A 15,022-nucleotide genomic window follows, 5' to 3' on the forward strand; every position below is an offset into this window, starting at 1 on the left:
GGATTTCAGACTGATAGTGGTGAGAGCCGGTGGTTCAGAAGATGGTCTATATGGACAGCTTTACCCCGGATGCCTGCATACTTAGGTGTGCCTATTTTAATCATCAACCATGTGAGTTGCTAAATGTTGAACCTTCATTAAATGTAACCATATTGCTACACTTAGAGGCTCCTCATCTCTTGTATTCTGTAGCTCTGCTAGATTTTGCTTCTAATCCCCTTGGGAAGGCTGCATATTGGGGATGGACATTTTATGGTTACACAACCTATCACATTGCTATAATCTTTGTATATAGACTATAAACCGAAGGACTTGTGGAATAAATCATCTGAGTTTCCATTATTTCTTATGGGGAAATTCGCTTTGATATAAGAGTGCTTTGGATTACAAGCATGTTTCCAGAACGAATTATGCTCGAAATCCAAGGTTTTACTGTACCTGAGAAAAAAATATCAGAGAATGAGAATTGCCACAGAAATTCTAGTAACGGACTAAATGTGACAGACCTAGGGTAATAGTATACTCCTACCATGGATATGGTCCTTAGAAAGATCAGGGAGCAGGTATGTAAGGCCATCAGCAGACTGTGTGGTACAGGCACCTGACCACTTGAAGTGGTGATATGTGCCACCGAATGACTCTCAGCAGGGGTTATTGCTGTTTCCCAATGGAAAGGCTAAATGAGTAAAAACTGTGTTTTGTTTTGTATTTTTCTTTTTTTGTTCAAACTTTTCAGTCTTTTTTGTTCGGCAAAAAATAAAAGCCCCAGTAGTGATTAAATACCCCCAAAAGAAAGCTATTTGTGTGAAAAAAAAATGATAAAATGGTTTATTTGGGTACAGTGTTGCATGACCGCGCAATTGTCATTCAAAGTACTGAAAGTTAAAAATTGGCCTGGGCAGGAAGGGGGTTTAGGTGCCCAGAAGGAAAGTGGTTAATTAGCAATGTACAACAAAATTATGCAATACAATTAAATCAATGTTCTTTCTTTCCTGGGAAAGTTGAGTTTGGCCCTGCCCCATTCCACCTCTGGAATCTTTTTGCTCAAACTCTAATTTGATAGTTGTCCTCGCTCACTAACTAACTAGTAGCCTTGGAAAGCTAGAGTGGGCGGTACCAAGCCAAGCTTTTATGGGAAATAGTTTGTGTAACTTCAGCTGCTGATATCATTAATGATTGTTCTGGGCTGTGGTTTACTCTGAAAGTAATGCTGTGCTTATGTATCTTTTTTTCCATCATATGTTTGGTGTAAATTGCCCAGGTTTGTGACAGATTTACTTTTTAATACCAGAATATGCAAAAACTTAATATAACTAATAATTATGTGTAAGGGCTTATTCACACCATACAGTAGTGAAAATTATTTGATCCCCTGCAGATTTTGTAAGTTTGCCCACATACAAAGAAATGAAGGGTCTATATTTTTTTCATAGGTGTATTTTAAATGAGAGACCGAATATCATCCAAAAATCCAATAAACACGCATGATACAAATGTTATTTATTGAGTTGCAGTTCAGTGAGTAAAATTAGTATTTGCTCCCCTACCAACCATCAATAATTTTGGCTCCCACAGACTGGCTACAGTATGTGCTCATGTGGTACACCGATTTAGTCCTGTCAATTAAGGAAGGTACTCCTAAAGACAACTCGTTATGTGTATAAAAGACACCTGTCCACAGAATTTTTCTTCCATTCATACCTCATTGTCGTGGGTATGACCAAAGAGCTGTCAAAGGACATCGGGGACAAGAATATAGACCTGCACAAGGCTGGAATGGGCTAAAAGACCATCAGCAAGAAGCTTGGTGAGAAGGAGACAACTGTTGTAGCAATTATTGGCAAATGGAAGAAATACAAAATACCCATCAATCGCCCTCGATCTGAAGCTCCATGCAAGATTTCACCTCATGGGGTAAGGATGATCATGAGAAAAGTGAGGGATCAGCCCAGAACTACACAGGAGGAGCTTGTGAATGATCTCAAGGCAGTTGGGACCACAGTCACCAAACAAACCATTAACACAATACGCCACCATGGATTGAAATCCTGCAGCGCCTGCAAGGTTCCCCTCCTCCAAGAAGGCACATGTACAGGCCTGTCTGAATTTTGCCAATAAACATCTGATTGATTGGGAGAAAGTGCTGTGGTCAGATGAGACCAAAATTTAGCTCTTTGGCATTAAATCGACTCGCCTTGTTTGGAGAAAGAGAAAAAGGTTGACTTTGACCTTAAGAACACCATCCCTAAAGTCAAACACTGAGGTGGAAACATGATGCTTTGGGGCTGTTTCTCTGCTAAAGGTAAAGGTCGCATTGAGGGGCCAAAGGACGGCGCCATGTGATGTAAAATCTTGGATGAGAACACTGAATATGGGTCATGAATGGGTCTTCCAGCATGACAATGTCCCAAAACATACCGCCAAGACAACAAATGAGCGGCTCAAGAAGAAGCACATTTAAGGTCATGGAGTGGCCTAGCCAGTCTTCAGACCTTAATCCCATAGAAAATGTATGGAGGGAGCTGAAACTTTGAGTTGCCAAGCGACAGCCAAGAAACCTTAAAGAGGTTGTAAACTCAGTTACATTTTTTTTTTTTTTTTTTTTACAAGCTGAAAGAGAAACCCATAATGAGCTAGTATGCATCGCATACTAGCTCATTATGAAATACTTAACTTAGAATGATCCCCCGCCGTGCCGCCCGCTTACCTCTATGACGGGCGACATGTCCAGTCGCCCGTCTTCGGGATCGCGGCATCCGACCATCTGATTGGCCCGAGCCGCGGTGACGTCACTCATGCGCGCGGGAGCCGACGGTCACGGCACGGGGCTTTGAAGGAACGGCACCAGCGGCCGTTCCTTCAGAGCGCATGCGCCAGTGACGTCACTGGCTGCATGTAAGGTAAAGATCTCCTAAACGGTACATGTTTAGGAGATATTTACATTACCTATATTTAAGCCTTATCATAGGCTTACCTATAGGTAAAAGTGTCGGAGGAGGGTTTACTTCCTCTTTAAGGATTTAGAGAAGATCTGTAAAGAAGAGTGGACCAAAATCCCTCCTGAGAGGTGTGGAAACCTTGTCACCAACTACAATAAACGTCTTACCAACAGAGTTTCTCCACCAAGTCATGTTTTGCTTGGGTGTCAAATACTTTTTACTCACTGAACTGCAACTCAAATTTATAACACTTGTATCGTGTTTTTTTTGTTGGATTTTTGGTTGATATTCTGTCTCTAACATTTAAAATACACCTATGATAAAAGAAAATATAGACCCTTCAGTTCTTTGTAAGTGGGCAAATTTACAAAATCTGCAGAGGATCAAATAATAATTTTACCCACTGTATATCCAGCTGGTACCTCCAGGGCAGGAAGTGAAATCTCCCTGCTTGGACACACAAAAAAAAAAAAAAACGCTGGTGGGGTATTTGCCATTTTTTTTTATTTTTTAAAATTGATAAAAAAGTTTCCACTTTAAATAGCGCAGTCTTGCAATGGCAAGTAACCCATACCAAATGTTCATGAAGAGACCCCATCAGTACCACCACCCTGACATGGGTAGCTCATGTCTTTCCTTGACATATAAGCAGTATTTTCAGCAACTAGAAACAGGACCACAAGCAACAAAAAATATTTCCCATTTGATATTTTATACAGGTTTCCTTTTCTGTGGTAAGACAAGTAAAGCTGAATTCAAGGTCGATATACAAAAAAATGTATTTATTAAATCATTAAAATTTGTATTTTACATACAGGTAGCAAAATCTGCCTCTTATCTCCTTTTTCAGTAGTTTTGGGTCTAAGGGAAGGAGGTGTGTGTTTGTTTATCTGACAGTAGAAACTTCTGGTCTGCAGGAGAGCAGAGTGCTGGCTTCAATGTGCAGCTGCTCCTTCATTGTCATTCACAGACTGGGGTATATCGTAAATGTAGTGCAAAGTAAAATCAAAATTGCAATAGCACGTTGCTATTTTTCTGAATAAAAAAAAAAATTGTGTGTGTGTTTTGGTTTGGATATGTGGCCATTTAAAACTTCTGTTCTTTGAGTTCAGAATATCTGCAATCTATCAATAGGTAATGTGCACTTTAGCTCAGTATTGGTTAGTTTTTGTATGTACACATGCGCTGGGGAAATATGGGGGGGGTTAATCAAATATAATTAAGCATGTGTTCATAAATCTTTTAAACAACTTTGACAGGTATTCCAAATCACATTCACTTGCCTGGAGCACCCCCACAATATGGCCGCATGGAGGGAATGGTAAGTAACTCCCATTGACACTGAATGGCTGTGTTGATTTTACAGCAAGTGTTTTTTTTTTTTTGTCTTCATATAATTTGAAGAGGTAAAATCTTGACAGGAATCCAGACTTTATCCAAACACATTAGATTGTTTACTTTCACTTTAATGAAATGTGCATGCTGTGTTTTCCTGTCTACTAGTGACGCACAGTGATTGCACCGTCCTGCTCCTCTTCAGTGCAGGTCTATGGGTCTGCTTTAAACCTCTTATTTATGGAACATGCTTCATCCTCAGAATACTGGTCACATTAAACTGGACTTATTCTGTAACGTTGAAGATGTTTTGTAGCGTCTCCAAGCCACTTCCATTTTACTTTTGTTGTCAGGCAGATACCCCAACATCTACACAGGAAGTAGACACCTTAATCCAATCACCACGGTATGTGTAGATGTTGATTGCCCAAGAACAGGAGGGAGAGGGAAGTGGAAATGTTCATGTAATAATATAGTGCAAGGTAAACTTAAAGTGGAACCCCCAGCCAAACAGCTGAATTGAATGAAATGTTTGTGAACTGGTTTGCCTGCTAAAATATCCTTTTCTGTTCAGCCAGTCTTGTGATTCAGGGTTCTGGTAAAAGCCAGGAAGGTTTCAAGTTGGCAGTTTCATATGTTGCCTACATATTTTTTGGACAGTGATATGGCTTTTCTCTTACTGGTTAATGAAAGTCGTATGAGCAAGTAAGTGACCCAGAATATGCCCACAAAGCTGAAAAAAGAAATGGTGGTGCTTGCATGGTTACCTAGTTTGGAAGATGGGCGTGACTAATGAATAAAAAAAAAAAATAAAATTGGCTGAACAGTATTTCTACAGATTTTGACAGGTAAAACAGTTCTCCTAAATATGTAGTTCTGTGCCCTGCTCTTGGTTGGCAGTAATGAGATTCATAAGGGTTTATTTACCTGCTATGTAGGGAGTTCAAAGTGGCCGCGTCAAGAGGTATTCTTCCCAGCGTCAAAGGCCAGTTCCTGATCCTGCTCCCATGCACATCAGCCTTATGGAAGGTCATTACTATGATCCACGTGAGTGCCTCACTGATGTATTCTGTTCTTATTTATTTGTTGCAGAAAAATTGCTCTGTTGTACTAATTTCTTCTTTTCAATTTTTTTTTTTTTTTTTTTTTTAGTCCAGTTCCAGGGACCAATATATGCTCACAGTGATGGCTCTTCCCCTTTGCCCCCTCAGGGCATGATTGTACAGCAAGAAATGCACCTTCCCCACCCAGGTACTTGGTATTTGAGTGTTTAAAGATATTTCCAGGCTTTAAGGGCACTTTCACTCTTTTTTGCCACAATTTTACCTAGTTTGCGGTGCAGTTTTTGAAGGACGTGACTCAAAAACTACACCAAAATTGCTTTTGCTTTGGTTTTAGCGAGTTTTTGATTGTTCTAAATGGGAGAGTGCTTTTTTTTTTTTTTTTTTTATCTCCCCAGGCATGCTCCAAAGGTGCAGAATTTTTTTTTTCCCTGCAATGGAATCGCACCATCCCAATGTGAACACATTCATTGATTTTAAAGGGAAGCACTTTTCTTGAGCTTTTCAGACGCTTTAATGCAAAAGCGCTTGAAAAAACTATGAAAGGCCCCTAAGTTACGCTGTGAATGAGTGGCAGCTGGAACTACAAAGGGGAGTGTAACCTGTTAAAGGTAAAATTAAAAAAAGGCTTAGGTGCATGTCCTGTTGTGAGCAAAGAATGCTGCTTCTATTTTAGTGTTTTCCTGAAGTAGGATGGTCAGGGTGGTTGGGGGCCTTATTACAGCATAGATGTGTTTAAGAAACAAAGAGAGAAAAGTTAAAGTGCACATTTATTCAGTAACATTAAAGATGAGTTATGCATCGGTTGCAGTTTTATAGACCTCATTACATAGGTTTTAAAGCTGGATATACTGTACAGCAAATGGCAGTGGGATTGTGGAAGGCTGCAGTGTTTGGAGCATCCCTTGGTAGTAATCATTTTCTGGCTCAACCGTTAGCTGTGCTATGGCATCCTGATATCTACGGTTCTTATTGTCGGCGCTTTTAACCTAGGGACTCAGAGCGATTTATGTTTTGTTGTGGCAGATGTCTTGAATGTGCTCAGTAGAATATCTTACTAGGAACCATTTTTAAAGAGGAGCCAATTTCCTTACCAACACGTCTCTTTGGAGTGTGCAAGTAAACCGGAGTACCCGGAGGGTTTTCAAGCAAGCACAGAGAGAACATACCAACTCAATGCAGATGCAGTCTGTCTCAGGATTCCAACTGCGAACCCCTGGGGCAGAAGTGCTAACCACTAAGCCTCTGTGCTGCCCTGTTGAGCTATTAGAAGTCTAATTTTTCTGTTTGTGAATCCGGTTCCCTCAGTGGCTGGTCCATTTTGTGTTTAATAGACTTTACCAATGTTAATCAGCACAAGTGATGTGTGGTCTCATTCGGACAATGTTTGTATTTGTCTGAATAACTTTCCCAGTGCAGGTAGAGATACTGTTGCAATGACCAACAGAAGTGGCTTGTTTCATACATCTATTTATGGCCCAACAGCGCTGTCATATTAAGTAGAATTTGACAGAGGACATAGAAATGCTTGGCAGGATATGCTCTAGAGAAGCTTAAAATTAAATGTTCCTATCAGTTATTACACGCTAGAGCCTATTTGGTCATAAGTGAATGAAGTTGAAGGCATTTTTTTGAATTGTGGTGGGAAACTACACTACACTACCTGCCTGGAGTTTGCATGTTCTCCCTGTGCCTGCGTGGGTTTCCTCCCACACTCCAAAGACATGCTGGTAGGTTAATTGGATACTATATAAAAATTGGCCTTACTATGTATGAATGTGAGTTAGGGACCTTAGATTGTACAATCCTTGAGGGCAGGGACTGATGTGAATGTGTAATGTATATGTAAAGCGCTGTGTAAATTGACAGCGCTATATAAGTACCTGAAATAATAATAACTAGAGTAACTAAAAAACCCAGCACAGACCAGATACAAATACAAAACTCCTCTTTAGAAATGTCTTATGTCCTAATTCATATATTTTTGAAACTCCGATTTAAAAATAAAATGTTTTTTCTTTCATTTCAGGTTTACACCCGCACCAGTCTCCCACCCCCATGGCTACCCCAAACCTTTACCCTGCACCAGTCTCCATTCCTCCAGGCCAACCTCCCCCACAGCAATTGCTGCCCCCACCATATTTCACTGCTCCCCCTGGAGTCATTAATTTTCCCAACCCAGCCTACCCTTATCCCCCAGGTGCATTACCCCCACCACCACCACCTCATCTCTACCCCAATACACAGGTGAGCAGGTGTTTATCACTGGAAATTCTTTTTAGAAATGGTTAAAGCATGTAAATGTTGCAGCTTATAAGTCCTTAGATGTGACTTGCATTTGTTTTTTGGCTTTTTATTTATTTTCTTTTTGTTTGGCGATCCTGCCAGTAATACACTTCTGTTTTTAGTGTGGCAATGCTCACTCATTCTTTTGTATCTATGGAGAATCCCATTTCTCACCATAAGACAGGACTACAAGCACCGCCACCTGTTTAATTACAGAAAGGTAGCCTTTTGTAGTCCTCCAATAGCTGTGGACATCATAACTGATAACTCTGCAACACAGAATACATCAGCTTTTTTTTTTTTTTAATGGACCAAACAGATGTAACAAAATGCTTCCTATTGTATATTTGGCAGTCCCAAAGGAACTAAAATTAGAGATTTTTTTTTTTTTTCAGGGCTTTGTATACAACCCTTTAAGTCTTCAGGCAGTAGATAGTCTTCTCAGGTTAGATATGGGAGTTTCTGCTGAATTGACACTACACTACCAATACATCCCTGCTGGTAAGTGTAGAGCTCTCTAGCCAGTGGCTATGGTCAAAAGCACAAAAAGTGATGGAAAATCAAAACTTTCACACGCTGTCACCAGAGCAGTATTTAAGGGGAGGTCTTCCTGTGGGTACTTTTTTAGGTGATGTCTAAAAGGGTGATTTCCTCACCTTGACAAAATTCTTCTCATTCCTTTTTGTGTTTTCAGAACGGGAAGTGAAGGGAATCCTCCTCAATAGGATAAAATACTGTAGGTCAATAGGGGTTAGAACCTCTGCCAGGTTTTGAGCTTTCCCCTCACATCCACGTCAGGTCTTGTGTATTAGCCCAGGAAATGAGGGGAAATCTCTCCAACAGGGACACATAAACTTGGTAGAGCTTTTAACCCTTCCCTGCTCTATGCAGAAAAAAAGGTTTCGGATATATTTTTGGGTTTTTTAATTCAGTTTTGTTTCTAAAGTCAGTTTAAGTTCAACAGTGTGTCAATGACTAAACACCCTTTTTTGTATTATGTAGGTTAACATTTTCAGACACCTGAAGATACAGCTGGCAGTGAACAGAGTATGTCTCTGTAGAGTTTTCAGATCTTACTGTATTAGTGTGGATAGAAAAAGGCTTTTATATCAACTTTCTCTAAAGTTTGGAGAGGTGGTTTCAGAAAGATGAGGTAATGAGATTTAGTGGGATCTGATTATGCTAAGGTGTTTTTTTGTTTTCTGGTGGTAGGCACAGTCACAGGTGTATGGAGGAGTGACGTATTATAACCCCGTACAACAGCAAGTGCAGCCAAAACCTTCCCCACCCCGACGGACATCACAGCCTGTCACTATCAAACCACCTCCACCAGAGGTAAGATGGAATGGGTCCTATTACTTCACCTCTTTAATTACCATACTCTGTGATTACTTGTTGTTTATTCACTACTAGCCAGATTTTTCATAAAAAATATTTTATTATACATATTAAAACAGACTAAAAGAGTCCCAAATTTCCCCAAAGCCAAACATGCCTTTCCGCTTTCCTTCATGGTTGTAAATAGGTAGCTACTTTTAATATTATTGTTTAGAAGTCCAGGAATGTAATTTTGTATTTCTCTTTCGTTAATTGACGGGCACAGCTCCATATCTCCTTGACCGATGGGTTTATGCTGCTCTCCATAGGAGCAGGACACTAGGCGGAAAGAAATTTGACCACGCCTATAGGGCAGTCCCAGGGGGTATACTCTTACTTCCTGTTATAGAACTTCAGTTTTTTTTTTTTTTTTTCTGCCTAGTCGGGAGTAAGGACCTAGTTCCTTGCTGGGATCTCTGGTCCTAAAATTTTTTTTCCTTTTCAAACAAACTTTTGTTATTTTCTGTTCCTGTGAAAACTACAATTCCGTTCCTGTGAAGTACAATCAACTGACAGACTGGATAGCCTAAATCCTTTCGGTCTTCCCAGTCTGGCCAGCGAGCGCGACCCGTCCTTAGCTCCACGCTGGGTTGGCCACGACGTAGCTCCACTGAACGGGCTGGCCGGCTAGTTAAACGTCTCACAAAGACGCATAGCCCTGGTCACGATCTTAGTCATGACCTGAGTCACAGCGTACCTCTGGCCTGCAGCGCCCCCATGCCAAGATGGTGGGTGGTTTGTCTGGAGTGGTGCCCGCCTGGTCCCATGGTGCAGTAAGTAGTGTCCCCCCGCCCCTCTGGTGGACGTGGGCCCCTCCCTGGGTCGGTCGGACCCCCGAGTGCCCTTCCTGCCCACTTTATGCTCCCCCTCAATATCAGGATCCCTCTGTGGACCACCCCCCGTTCACCCATACCTAGCTGTGGCACAAAAGCGTTTTTTTTGGGGGGAGGGGGTGGTCCTGGTGGGGCTCCCTAGCTGTCTAACTGTACCTGGTGATCCTTAAAGGGACCTGGGAGCCGCATGGGCGCTGTGTGCAGCCGCAATTTTGTTGTGGATGGCTGCTGTATCTATCGGCGGCCATGTTTGTGTGGTACCACTGGTCAACGGTGGGTTAGTATTCTTTTCACAGCAATTTTACACATTTTGCTGGCAGTTCCAGGTTAACCCAATGGAGTCCCTGGAGCACTTGACACCACCTGACCCCCTCTCTGAGGCTGGGGGACCTGCAGGGTCCCAGTCCGCCTTGCCTTCACCTGCATCCTGTGCCTCCTCAGATTCTGAGGTGGATTTGGCCACAGGGGACGCGAGTCAACCTACTGGGTCTGCGTCCAAGCACTCTGAGTTTTCTGATAGTGAGAATGATTCCTCTTCCACTACAGTCCCGCATGAAAAGGTGCTGGTGGATGCGTTGATTGGATCAGTGCAGGAAACTTTAAAATTGGAGTACGCAGCTACTACTGCGTTGGCTGCAACGGTGCAGTTTGGTACCCGCAGAACCTCCAAGGCGGCAAAGGTATTCCCCTTTCCCGCCTATTTCGATAACCTTGTCGCAAGTCAGTGGGGTTCCCCCAAATGCGGTCGGGGTCCCTAAGCGCTTTTCTAGAAGGTGTCCGTTTGAAGAGTCCCTGCTAAAGAAACGGACAGTACCACCCGTGGTTGACTCTCAGGTTTCCGGGTTGAAAAAAGCCACCCTCATTCCGGTGGAGGACTATCCATCCTTTAAGGACCCCTTTGACAAGAGAGCTGAATATCTGGTACGATACCTTTTCACTTTGGCCGGTTCCATTCTGCGGCCAATGTTTGTCATAACCTTGGTTTCACAGACCTTAACGCAATAGGCTAAGCTCCTGCGCCAGGATTTGAAAGGTAGACAACCTCCTGACCTGGCCGACAAGTTGGTCCAGGGGTTGCAGTATATCTGTGATGCCTTTCTGGATGCGGCCCCCTTAGCCTGCAGGGTGTCCATGACAGCGGAGACTGCACTGCATGATATGGCTGAAATACTGGTCTGCGGACCAGGCTTCCAAGAAGGGATTGACTGATCTCCCCTTTATAGGAGACCGCTTGTTCGGTGCTTCCATGGAGGAGATCATTAACCTCCCTGGCGGTAACCCCGAGCGTGACTCGGGGTTGATTTTTCATACCAGGATCGGTAACCCCGAGTCACGCTCGGGGTGGATGTGCAGAGAGCGCAGCGGTGTTCTCTTACCTTCTCCTGGCGATCCAGCGATGATCTCTCATTGCTGTGACCGCCAGCCGAGATCCCCGCCGCTCTCCGTCGGTCTCCGTCGGTGTGATCACTTCCTAGTTCCGTTCCCTGCAGCAGCAATGCTGCATGGGAGCGGAACTAGGGAGGGAAATTCAAAAAAAAAAAAAGTTGCACAAAACACAAACACATTACACATTTTATATTATATATATATATATATATATATATATATATATATATATATATACATACACACACACACACACACACACACACACATATATATATATATATATATATATATATATATATATATATATATATATATATATATATATATATAAACGCATGAATTGTAATCTAATCAATAATATAATTTTATTATATATATTATATATTATATAATAAAATTATATTATTGATTCGATTATAATTCATGCGTTTGTGTTTCAAATTTATCACATCTGGGATGTCTACTAGAGTCTTGTTTTGGTCAGGTTTAAGTCAGTAATTACTAAGAATTGTAGGCCTATAATACATAACGCCAAATTTCCATGAAAAGAATTGTACCGCTTTTGGTATGTAATTCCTGACAGAATCATACCGCCAGGGAGGTTAAGGGTCTTTTAGGAGGTAAAAGTACTCTGCTTCGGTAGTCTGCCAGGAGTAAAGCGACTCGTCGCTAGCATGGTCCTTTCTTCTTGGCCCCTAAGTGGTCCTTTCGTCCTTCGGGATCTAAGGGTCCGAGATCAAAATCCACCCGTAACTGGTTCCAAGAGGCCCTGGCCGGGTAAGTCGAGCGGGCTCCTCCGGGACCGCAGACAAGCTCACTTCTGCCTGAAGGGGCGCCCTCACTGTACTCGGGGTGGGGGCGTCTATGCTTCTTTCTTGAATCCGTGGACCTCCTAGATCCAAGACAAATGGGTCCACGAATTGATTCGGTCTGGGTACATGATCGAGTTTCGGTCCTTGCCTCCGGCCAGGTTCTTTCCTTCCAGTCTGCATTTGTCCCCAGATCATCTACAAGGTCTTCTTGGGGCAGTACAGGCTCTTCTCTCACAGGGGGTTATTGTACCGGTTCCGGAAACGAAACGCTTTCAGGGGTTTTATTCAAACCGGTTTACTGTTACCAGGAAGGCAGGCAAGGTCCGTCCCATTCTGGATCAGAAAATTTGAATGGAATCTATTCGCACCATGTGGCATCCCTTCATCAAAGAGATTTCCTGGCCTCTATCGATATTAAGGATGCTTACTTTCATATCCCAATATACTGTATGTTGGGCATCAGCGTTTCCTTCGCTTTGCTGTGGGCGAGGAGCACTATCCATTTGTGGCATTACCCTTTGGTCTCGCCTAGGCTTCTCAGGTGTTTACAAAAGTGTTGGCTTTACTGAGACAGAAGGGGATTGCGGTGCTGGGATACCTGGACAATCTCCTTCTGCAAGCAGTGTCTCTGAATGGCCTGAAAGACAATCTGGACATTTTGGTGCGAACTTTGCAAGAGTTGGATGGAAACTGAATCTCCAAAAATCTGTTATGGTTCTTTCCACAAAACTGGACGATCTGGGCTTGCCCAGGACACAACCTTAGTCCGATTTGTTTCTTCCGGTGGTGAAACTTAAGAAGTTATGTAAAAATTAGTCGCGCTTAGTGAGTAAGAACACATAAATGTCCCAACATAAATTAAATCGATTCCACAAGTCCAATTAGTGAAAGTGATCAAAAGTGAAGTAATCAAAAAGTCTCTTGTGTATTCAGAAAATGACGTGAAGTTATTTCATCAGCACAATAGGGATCCAAAATTCCTTTTGAAAATGCGCTTACCAGATATAATGTGAATCTAGACAGAGGATTTATCCAAACACCTTGATTGAAGATATCCCTGAAGTGCTCCCGGGATTGAATGGCATGGAGTCGCATAAAGAAAGAAAGACGCCATAGCGTAAAACCCCGCAGACTGATATAAACACCCCAGGTGCATCAACTGGAAACATTTAAAAACGTCTTCTTGAACGAAACGCTGTTAGGTCACGGCGTATTGACGTCATCTCCAGAAGCGTCCCATTAGTGCAGATGTGCCCAGCCGTCCGGCCGGCGGCTCTACATGCGTATGACTTCCTTTTACATGTGAGTTTGTTACCTTTTTTATATGATTAAAAGTCTTAAGGTTTTACACTTTTGGCGCCTTTCTTTTATTTGGAACTATACACTGTCCATTTGGTGGATTGGCGATCTGGTCTGGACCTTTGTTATCCTGAGTGTCCTGTCTCCATCAATGCTGTCTGGTCAATGCGAGTTATCCAGCTGTTAACCCCTCACATTCTGCAAGCGTTTTTTTTTATCTCTGATCTGGTAAGAGACTTGAGTTACCAGTGGTGGCCCTTTGACCTCCCTGAGGGGTATCTAACATATTTTGCCTACCTTACTATTAGTCTGGTAAGGGTCTCTTGTATTGGTGGTGGAACTTCTATCACACATCTATTTCTCTGGCACTTATTGAGGAGAGTTCTCCCAGCGGTGATTCTTAGTTTACCTGGTGTCTGAGTAGTTCTGGAAGCAGCTACATGATTGGTGGTGGACACTCGTTTTGTTTCCAGTTGATGCACCTGGGGTGTTTATATCAGTCTGTGGGGTTTTATGCTATGGCGTCTTTTTCTTTCTTTATGTGACTCCATGCCATTCAATCCCGGGAGCACTTCAGGGATATCTTCAATCAAGGTGTTTGGATAAATTCCCTGTCTAGTTTCACATTATATCTGGTAAGCGCATTTTCAAAAGGAATTTTGGATCCCTATTGTGCTGATGAAATAACTTCACGTCATTTTCTGAATACACAAGAGACTTTTTGATTACTTCACTTTTGATCACTTTCACTAATTGGACTTGTGGAATCGATTTAATCTATGTTGGGACATTTATGTGTTCTTGCTCATTAAGCGCGACTCAATTTTTACATAGTTTTTCAGGGTGTGGTCACACATGAAGTTGCTGCTATATATTTCTTTTTTCACTTTTAGCGAGGTTATTTTTTTCGTTAAACTTAAGAAGTTGCAAGATGCGACACGGCTCCTGTTGTCCAACTGGCAATCATCTCTCAGGACTTGCATGCATGCGCTGGGCCCAATGGTTTCCACCTTCGAGGCAGTTCCATTTGCTCAGTTCTATACCAGGTCGCTATAGAAGGAGATCCTTGTCAAATGGAACAAGACTCCGCAGGCTCTAGACAATCTGATCCTGTTGAGCCAGAGTATGAGGAGATCCCTGATCTGGTGGCTCCGCTCTCCGGCGCTTCGACAGGGAAAATCCTTTCTCCCCCCTGTACTGGACGGTGGTCCCAACGGATGCCAGCCTCTCCGAATGGGGAGGTGTCTTGGGTAGGGATTCCGCTCAGGGTGTTTGGACTCAGGAGTCCATTCTGCTGATCAATATCCTGGAAATTTGAGCGATCAGGCTTTGCTTAATTCGTTGGACAGATCGTCTGCAGGGGTTCGGACAATGCCGTGGCATATGTCAATCAACTAGGGGGCACCAGAAGTGCCTTAGCAGCCCGGGAAGTAGCTGGCATTCTAAGATGGGCAGAATGCTTTGTTACAGCCATCTCTGCTGTGCATATTCCAGGGGTGGAAAATTGGCAGGCGGATTACCTCGGTTGGCAGAAGTTGGATCAGGGAGAATGGTCTCTTCATCAGGAGGGGTTTCATCAACTGTGCCTCAGGTGGGGGTCTCCCGATGTGGACCGGTTAGCCTCTCGTCTCAACAGGAAAGTGCAGAGGTTCGTGGCAAGGTCTCGGGATACTATGGCCGACGCCAGGGAT

General features: G+C 42.9%; 1 protein-coding gene across 1 annotated transcript in view; it reads left to right on the forward strand.

Annotated features, from left to right (window-relative positions):
• CASC3 (CASC3 exon junction complex subunit) overlaps positions 1-15,022 on the forward strand; it is a 99,081-nt gene that overhangs the window by 54,489 nt on the left and 29,570 nt on the right. The window contains exons 8-12 of the mRNA XM_082272740.1: positions 4,199-4,260; positions 5,213-5,321; positions 5,427-5,525; positions 7,365-7,582; positions 8,834-8,956. Of these exons, the coding sequence (XP_082128866.1) occupies positions 4,199-4,260; positions 5,213-5,321; positions 5,427-5,525; positions 7,365-7,582; positions 8,834-8,956 (611 nt within the window). The remainder of the gene's footprint in view (positions 1-4,198; positions 4,261-5,212; positions 5,322-5,426; positions 5,526-7,364; positions 7,583-8,833; positions 8,957-15,022) is intronic.

The sequence above is a fragment of the Pelophylax lessonae genome (assembly GCF_965119305.1).
Source record: "Pelophylax lessonae genome assembly, chromosome: 11".
Lineage (NCBI taxonomy): Eukaryota > Metazoa > Chordata > Amphibia > Anura > Ranidae > Pelophylax > Pelophylax lessonae.